Here is a 10000-nt window from a genome sequence, read left to right as displayed (position 1 = left end):
CTAAAATTAAAACCATTTTTAAAATTCGAGTATTTTGGAAAAAAACAACAACAAAAAAACATTTACTGACCTGAAACATATATTTTAAAAAAGAAATCACATTTTCAATTAGTTTCAAATTTTATTTAGTTCATTTAAAGTACTAAAATAACTAAAACTGATATTAAAATTAATGAAAATGTATACATATAAAAAATTATAAAAATGACAAAAACAACTAAATTACTAACACTAACAAAAAAAATCATTTAAATACTAAAATTACGAAACACAAATTTTTAAGTAAATATGATGAAAAGCTTAACCAAGATATTTAAAAAAAACTAAAACTAACACAAATGACAAAACACACAACGAAATTACCAAAACTTACTTTAAAAAAAAATAATGTATATTTTAAAAAAATAAAAAAATAATAATAATTATATATATATATATATAAATTCAAGCCCTAAAATTGCTGAAACTACTAAAGCGGGGGGATTAAGTATAATTAAAAGCTAAAGGGAAATATTACAAAACTAAAACTAATACAAATGACGAAGACACAACAAAATTACTAAAACTTTTATTAAAATTAAAATATTACCAAACATTAAAAAGTAATTTTATGTATTAAAATTACTAAAACTGAAAAAATTAATCTAAATATAAATATTTAAAAAATTAAATTAATAAAAATAACAAAAAAAACACAACAAAATTACTAAAACTTGAGAAAAAAATGTAAAAGAAAATTTTAACAAAAACACTTTTTTAAAAGTTAAATAATTTCAAGTACAAAAAAATACTAAAACCAAAACCGAAATAAAAATAATTAAAAGCTAAATAAAACCAACTTACATTAGTACAATAGTATATTGATTAGGGATGCACTGATATAATTTTTTCCGATACGCTTTACAACCGAAGAACAAACTTTCCAGTGATGTATGTGAGACAGGGATATTGTTGTATCGCGCATCCGTATCGGTATCACTATCCATATCAATATCCATACCGGTATCGATATCGGTATCAGTATCGATAACACATGTATCGACAATATTGTTGTTATTACTATAAACATATAGGTAACAATTACCAGCATCAGTATTAATATCAATATCCTAAACAGCAACCATATCACGTATCATTATTAGTATCGATATCAATATCGGTATCAATATCGGTTACGGGTTCCCGCATCGGTATGCATATCGGTATCGATATCGATATCCTTATCGGTATTGTTTTTAGTATCCATATCCATATCCGCATCGATATCAGTGTCCATATCGGTATCACTATCCGTATCGGTATCCTTATTGGTATCAGTATCGGTATCCATATCGGTATCAGTATCCGTATTGGTGCATCCCTAATATTAATGACAGTACATTAACACTGGATTGTCTATGCATCCATCAGTTTTTCTATCTGTACATCCAGACATCAAAATGAGCACCAGACAAATCCATTACACTCATTAAACACTGATGCATCTCATGAGTGTGTGTGTGTGTGTGTGTGTGTGTTTCCTCTTCTACTCAGCTCCCATAATACCCGGCTGAAAGTGGATACATAAAACACTAATGTGTCTAATGCAGCAGGAGAGCGAGACAGAGATTCAGTACCACTCTCTAATCGAGTCACTAAGACACACTAAAAGACAAACAAAACAAGCAAAATAAAACACAAAAATAAAAAACAATTACTCAAATCACTCACCATCACCCAAATGACCAAAACCTTACATCGGTGAAAAAAAGCTGAAACTAAATGTAAATATCCAAAAAACCGATACATCGTTTTTTGCCCTGAAAAAATTGGAGCTGAAAACTAAATGTAAATATTAGGTAAGATATTTAAATAAAAAGTAAAAAATATATTAATATCAGCAGAAAAATAGAGAGAAAATTAGAAATGATGTCTTGGCAAAAAAGAAGAAAAGTGTTTATGCTAAAAGTATTAAAATGACAAACTGAAATAAAAATAAAGACAGAAAAATGAAAATAAAAAAACAAAAATTTAAATGAAAACAATAAATATAAAAATAAAAGCTATAATACTAAATAAATACTATATAATAGTATATCAATGACACTATTAAATTAACACTTGTTTTATATATTAAATGTGATCATATATACCGTATTTCTGTATAATCCAGTGAATTAATATCGCACAAATGAAAGACAATTTATTGCATTTGATTATGAAGAACTTGATGGACACACACAAAAAAATATCAGATTATTAATAACTGTAGATGCACAATTCTGGCTGATGTCAATAAATATAATTTTTATTTTATGTACAGTATATTTATATTACGGCTGACAAACATTTTGACTGATATAAAAATTGTACACTATTTCTTCTAAAAAATTCTAAACACTAAAAACTAAAATTAGTAAGGGATAACACACGGCTAGCTGTGCATTAAACGATTTTAATGCACAACGTGACAAATTCTGCACAACCACTTCAAATCAGATCCAGAGATGAAATAGTGAGGTTAGATCACATTTATTTGAATGAATTATCGAGCATACATAGAGAAAAATAAAAAACTCACAAAACTATACTATTTTCATTTAGTGTAAATAGAATCCATTGGTATTCATCCATTGGCATATTAAATAATTCACATAACTGAAATTCTGAAAACTGAAATCGATTCGTTCAAACAACTGATTCAAGAGCAATGAAAAAAAGACACACCACTAGAATCATTCAAAAATGCAGATTCATTCAGAAACGAAACAGCGCTGTGTTTGTAATGATTTTAATAGCAATATGTTTTATTTTTTTCCTTAACATAAAAATTAAACATTATTATAGTTAATAAAAAAAAAAAAAACTTATATTTAAAAATATCCAGTAGCAACCAACTCTAAAAACGTTCTAATATTGGCTGATAATGGATAAATCATGCATACTTTATCATAACGAATGACTGCAAGTCTGTCATCAGAGCCAAACGGCTACAAAAAAAACCAAAAAACCTTATAAATCTGATGAAATCTGCAAAATGGCAAATATATACACACATTCTTGAATTGTATATTTATGTGACGAGTTGAACCGTTGCTAGGCAACCATGAGCATGACCCCTGAGCCCAGACTCACCTGTGTCCATCTGCCAGACGTACACGGACCCGTCAGAGCAGCCCACCACCAGATAATCATCACACGGCCTCCACTTGATGACCTGGATGGGGAAGAGGTGTCTGGACGCCAGCATGATGCACTTGCTCTCCCTCAGACTCAGCAGAGCGATGGAGTGATCGCTGGCCACCGAACACACGCAGTGCTGCACGCGCGTCTGAAACACCAGAGCAAACCAGCACTGTGCTTACACGATCACGATATCAGCCTAAAATACAACGACAGGCAGTCAAGAAAGGCGGGGCTTAGCAGGCCAGATGCTGTCTCTGATTGGTCAAGAATCTTTCATTGATATTTATTCAATTTAGCAGACGCTTTTATCCAAAGTGAGTAACAAATGAAGAACCAGGGCTACTACAGAAAACTAAAACTAAAACCATAAAAAAACTAAAACTTTCCATTACTAGAAATAAAACAAAATATAAAAAAAAACTTTATTTCAGCTAGTTGCCAAGAACTACTAATACTTTAACTAAAATTAAAATGAAAACAGAAAATACAAAAATAAAAACAATAAAAAAAAATTTCATGGAGTAAAATAATAATATAATAAACAACACACATGCCAGTACTATAGTATGTATATATATAAAAAAAATACACATAAAAAAAAAAAAAAAAAAAATAAAAAAAAATAAATATAAAAAAATAAAAATATAAATAAGTAAAAATAAATAAATATATTAGTAAAAATGCTAGAACAGTATTTTAAAAAAAAGAGAATTTTAATAAATAAATAGGAGTTATAGCAAAGAAAATTATTTAAATTAATTAATATTTAAAGTATTACTCTTCATAGAATATATATGCACACACACACTATATATATATAATAGATAAACATATACACACAAACAAATAAATAAAACTAGATTATTAAACATGCTGAAACAGAAGTTAAATTTAAAAAAAGTGAGAATATTTTAATAAATAAATATGGGCTATAGCAAGAAAAAAATTATATTAATTCATTAATATTTTAATAATTTTAAACTCTTTACTCTACTATTTACTCTTTTAAAGTTTATTTCAAAGTCACATGACAGCTAATTTATGGCTCAAATGACATAACTTTAATTTAATTTAATTTCAAATTCATTTCAAGGGGAATTAGAAGTCCAGATGTCGTCTCTCATTGGTCAAGAATGGTGGGAATAATTTATTTGTTAGCAGATATACTGAAAGAAATGGTGTAGGATTTACTTTTATTTAAAAAATTTAAAAAGGAAACTATTTTCACTCAGAAATTGCTAGTAAACACCCTCAATTTTTTTTTTATCTATTCAACATCTGCTGAAGTTTTCTTTCAGAGCCGGTCAGTCACATCAGCAGTCTCACGCGGGACAAGCTCAAAAGGCACGACTTTATTTCGTGGTAAAAATAAAACACCCAAACAGTCTCATGATCGATTGCTGTCCCGTTCATTCACACAGAATAAAAGCCCGCGGATACACGAAATGCCAACAACATGGAAAAAAACACTAACACAGAGAAAGACAAAAGCTGCCAACAGTGACAGTGAGAATGATATCAGTGTGAATCGAATTAAAAAGCAGGTCACTGCAGGTCAGCCTCACACGACCGATCCTGCAGCAAAGGTCATGCATGACTTAAGGAGGGAAGGTCGGAGCGTTTCCATGACAACAGCACTCCCGTTTCTTTTGCTTCGTAGCCTCTTCGTCTGACATTTAGTGCTGGAGGTTTGTGTCTAATTGGTCACCGAGTCTTGGTCACCGAGGTGAGACTCAGCGTCTGGAGCCGGATGAACTTTTCAGTGTCTAGAGAGAAACCTTTCAGAGCAGTGAAGAAAGCCTGAACAAACAACAGAGTAAATCACCTGAACATTTCTCCAACAAAAAAAAACAAAACAAAATAAAATAAAATAAAATAAATAAAATAAAATAAAATAATAAAATAAAATAAAACAAAATAAAATAAAATAAAATAAAATAAAAATAAAATAAAATATTAACAGAATACATTAAAATATTTTTATAACAACTTATTTTTTTCAGCTAGTTGCCAAGGCAACATTTATCATTCTTTGTTTAGTTAACCTGAAGTTTGTAAAATAACTAAAACTGAATTAAAACAGACATTAAAAAAAAAAAAAACATAAAAATAAGTTAAAAGGACAAAAAAAAATTCAAAAAAATTCTAAAACATTTTAACTTAAATGAAAATGAAACACATATAAATACAAACTGTTATAATATAAATATAAAAATTCAAATAAAAACATCAAATTCTAAATATTAAGAAAAATAAAAAAAAGACAGCAAAATTACTAAAACTGACTAAAATGATTTAAAAATGTATTAATAAAAACTATATAATAATAAATGAATGACGCTATAAATTGAAACACTGATTTCATACATTAAATGTGAAGAGTTTATTTTTGCAAAAAACAGATAACTCAAGTTTTTTTTTTTTTTTTTTTTTCAAAAGCCATGTTTTTATAACCTGTTTTTTCTTGTGTTTTATTGTGTTATTGCTGTTTTTTTATTTTTTAACCTAGTCAAAAAAAAACCAACAGCAGTTTGATTGAGATAAGTTGAATGCACAAATGAAAAAACATGATTTCTGAGAATTGTTAAAAACAGATTTTGTTTTTGCAAAGGAACTCTTCATATTTTTGTTTATCCAGTGAATAAGAGGCGCTTTACTGCATTTGATGAAGTAGAAACTAATGGACAGAAAAAAAAGATGATTAATATCAGAATTATTTTTGTAAATATATTAATAAATAGAGATGCACAACACATAAAATTCCGGCCAGTACCTATAAGCAGTTAATTATTTTATTAATTTTAATTATGCACATTTATACTATTGGCGATAAATCATAAATGATACAGCTGATATTAAAATTGTATATTAATTGGATAAATTAAATAGTAACTGAGTATCTGAGACAAATGGAAATCTGTGTCTGCATTTTCAATAAAATTACAGCCATCCTTCTTGACCAATCAGAGGGAGTATCTGGTCCAATAAGCCCCGCCCACTCGATGCTAAACGCTACTTTACCCTCCTTTTGTCTGATTCTGGTTAGTGTGTGTGTGTGTGTGTGTGTGTGTGTGTGTGTGTGTGTGTGTGTGTGTGTGCGTGTGTGGAGGAAGCTTACGCTGCAGTTCTCCGGAGGTACGATCAGCTGTGTGACTTCTCCTCCGTGAACGCAGAAGATGTGCTTCATCTCGCCGGTGAAGACGTCCCAGACGATGACGGAGAAGTCGTCGGCTCCGGACACGAGCGAGCGCTGATCGTAGCGCGGAGAGACCTGGTGTGGATACAGCAGACACGTGACCTTGTGCCTGTGACCTCTGAGAGTGCGGTGAGGAGGCCAACCTGCACACACACACACACACACACACAGCTACAGAGCCAGAGCCAGCAGTTCATTCTCAACACAGGAATGAATCATACTAATAATTATTTATAAGAGTAAATAAATAAATACATAAAAATATGTTTAATAATTAATTATAATAATATATTAAAAATTATGTTTAATAATTAATAATAATAATAATCATTTATAATAATAAATATATAAAAATGAATGTTTAATAATTAATAATAACAGTAATAATAAATAAATAAATACAACAACATATATTAAACTATATTAAAATCCTACATTTGTTACAAATAATAAATAACACTGTAAATATAATAATAATACTTATTATTAAATGTTTAGAACAATAACATTGTGTGGCACCTCTGTGCAGCATGTGTTCTCCCTGCAGCAGCTGAGCGATGGCCGTCTGCGTAGCGGGAACGAGCACGATGCTGCCGTCCTCTCTTCCACACACCAGTCGGCCCTGAGACGGGATGTAGACGCTCGCCGTCACCTTAACGGGCTCGTTAGAGCCGGGCTGGACGCTCAGCTGGTCGATGATGCCCGCCGGAGACGGCTTTAACTTACAGAAGAAATCCTGCAAACAAAATAAAAAAGAACACACAAGCTCTTCAGTAGGAGAGGAAAGAGTGTCGTGAACTTAAACATGTTTCTGTGCTGTTACATGCAGGAATCAGTCTCTGTAATACTACAGGTGGCCACAAGAGGGCAGTGTGTGTGGTGCAGTACTGAACACACACAGTAGAGGGCGACACCGACGCACTACAGCAAACTGAACAAATCTACAGCTGATGCCAGCATAATGCATCATGCACACTTTTAAAGATTAATATGCTTCATTGTTTACTCTCTTACTCCATTTATCACGTGACCTCATTATATGCACATTTAACAACAGAATCGGTGTTGCTAGCTTCAGGAAACCACACAGAAGTAGTGTTTTTTCACACTTCTTTTGTCTAAAATAAAAAAAAAAATTAATGTTAAAAATAGTTACAATACCTTTTATAATATCCAGTTTGTGAAAAAAAACTGAATGAAAAGTAAATAAATAAAACAAATTGTTAATATACTATTAAAAAAAATTACAATAAAAAAATAGCTACAAAACTGTTTATAATATTCGGTTTTTGAAAATTTTTTTTTTTTAAAATAGCTACAATGCTGTTTATTATATTCACAGTTTGTAAAAATGTTGAAAAACTACTTTTAATACTCAATACTTTAATAGACTATAATATTTTATGTGGAGAAAGTTCTTTTTTTTAGGTTACATTGATTTTTATAATATTTAGCTTATGAAAAGAAGTAAAAAAAAATGTTACAATACTGTTTATAATAGTTTTATGTTTATATTTTTTAGAAACTGTTCATAAAAGTCACAATTTGTGCAAGAAAATAATTAAAATACTGTTTACAATATTCAGTTTGTGAAATTTTTTTTTAAAAAATTGTTATATTAATGTTTTTAATATTCAAAGTTTGTTCTAAAATTGTTCAAAAATATTTACAATACTGTTTATAATATTCAGTTTATGAAAAAAAATGTTTTTTTTAAATGTTATATTGGTTAAAGAAAGTTAAAAAAATTATGTTAATATTTTTGTAATGTGTGAAAAGTATAATATTAGGCTTATGAAAACAATGTTTAAAAGTTTGGTAGTTTTTTTTATCTGTCAGCAGTGTGTTTTTGGTGAATTTGATTCTGTGGTGTACCTGCGGCGGAGGACAGCGGCTGTGAGGGCGAGGTCTCTGGGACGCTCCACACCGTCAGTCGCCCCGCAGAGTCACCCTGGATCAGCAGCTCTCTCCGTCCGAGGAAGAAGCGTGTCACGGGCGGACAAATCAGGAGCTGCAGGAGACCAGCCACAGAAACATCAACGTCTGCAAACATCCAGAGCTCCAGAGCGAGCCGTCAAACACACTCACTGCTAGCGGGCTGAACTCTGAGCCACGTGCGTATGGAGGCTGCTAAACATGAAAATGGCCACTAGATGGAGTTGTTTTTTCCACTTTTTCAATTTTAATTCTGATTTTTTCCTCTTAATTTTGACCTTTTCTTGCAATTGCAAGTTATATCTCGCAATTCTGACTTTTTCTCGCAATTTTGACTTTCTCCTCACAATTCCAGCTATTTTCTCACAATTTACTTTTTCTTGCAATTGCAAGTTATATCTCCAATTCTCACAATTCTGATTTTTTCTCGCAATTTTGACTTTTTCTTGCAATTTTTACTTTTTTCTCGCAATTCTGAAATTTTTCTTGGACGGTTTTACTTTTTTTCTTTTCCTTTCTCTTCCTCGCAATTCTGAAATTTTTCTTGCAATTGCGAGTTATATCTCGCAATTCTGACTCTCTCGCAATTTTGACGTTTTCTCGCAATTCTGACTTTTTTCACACAATTCTGACTCTTTTCTCGCAATTTTTACTTTTTTCTCACAATTCTGAAATTTTTCTTGCAATTGCAAGTTATATATCGCAATTCTGACTCTTTTCTCGCAATTCTAACTCTTTTCTCGCAATTCTGAATTTTTCTCGCAATTCTGACTCTTTTCTCGCAATTTTTACTTTTTTCACACAATTCTGACTTTTTTCTCGCAATTCTGACTCTTTTCTCGCAATTTTTACTTTTTTTCTCACAATTCTGACTCTTTTCTCGCAAATTTTACTTTTTCACACAATTTTTACTTTTTCTCACAATTCTGACATTTTTCTTGCAATTGCGAGTTATATCTCCCAATTCTGACTCTTTTCTCGCAATTTTGACTTTTTTCTCTCAATTTTATTGGTGTGTGTGTGTGTGTGTGTCTGACCTGTTTGTCAGCGCGGTCCTCTATGCTGTAGACCAAAAGAGGGATCGAACCTTCCGCCTTCTTCCCGACGTTGCTCCGGAAGTGTTCGCTCGCTGGGAGACAGCTGAAACACACACACACACTGTTCAGCAGCAGTAGTTTAATAGTCCGTAGCTCTGACATCACAAGTAGTGTGTAAGTGTGTGAGCTCATCTGCTGGATTTCTGTGAGTGTGTGATTATTTGTTGGCAATTTTATTTGAAACTCTATGTATGCGTGTACATATGCAGGGGTGCACATAAGTGGTATGCAGGTAAAAAAACTGTGAAAATCATTTCACTCACTAACACACTACACTCAGCAGCGCTAAAACAGACTTACAACCCGCTAAAATATAGGTTTGCTAATTTAAGGTTTGAAAACGCAGAAAATTTTGAAATGGTGAAAAAAAAAAGAAAATTGTAAATATTAATATTGTGTTTTTTATGTGTACTATAAAATAATTGTATTTTTATATAATACTCATTTTTTATTTTAAAATATAATAGTATTATCAAAATGTATCATTTTGTTTATTAATTAAATTTTTTTATAGTTATATTTAATGTGCAGTGTGAGCACTAAACCCATGTGCACCCCGTACATATGTGTGTATGTATGTATTTATGTGGTTATATTTATATAGGAA

General features: G+C 30.9%; 1 protein-coding gene across 1 annotated transcript in view; it reads right to left on the bottom strand.

Moving 5' to 3' along the window:
- Nucleotides 1-10000, bottom strand: part of LOC109102320 (WD repeat-containing protein 7-like) — a 276531-nt gene that overhangs the window by 259447 nt on the left and 7084 nt on the right. The window contains 5 exon segments of the mRNA XM_042778494.1: nucleotides 3115-3310; nucleotides 6284-6504; nucleotides 6881-7129; nucleotides 8237-8372; nucleotides 9334-9436. Of these exon segments, the coding sequence (XP_042634428.1) occupies nucleotides 3115-3310; nucleotides 6284-6504; nucleotides 6881-7129; nucleotides 8237-8372; nucleotides 9334-9436 (905 nt within the window).

The sequence above is a fragment of the Cyprinus carpio genome, chromosome A21 (assembly GCF_018340385.1).
Source record: "Cyprinus carpio isolate SPL01 chromosome A21, ASM1834038v1, whole genome shotgun sequence".
NCBI lineage: Eukaryota > Metazoa > Chordata > Actinopteri > Cypriniformes > Cyprinidae > Cyprinus > Cyprinus carpio.
The sequence above is the reverse complement of the archived record's forward strand: the minus strand, read 5'-3'. Positions and strand labels throughout refer to the sequence as shown.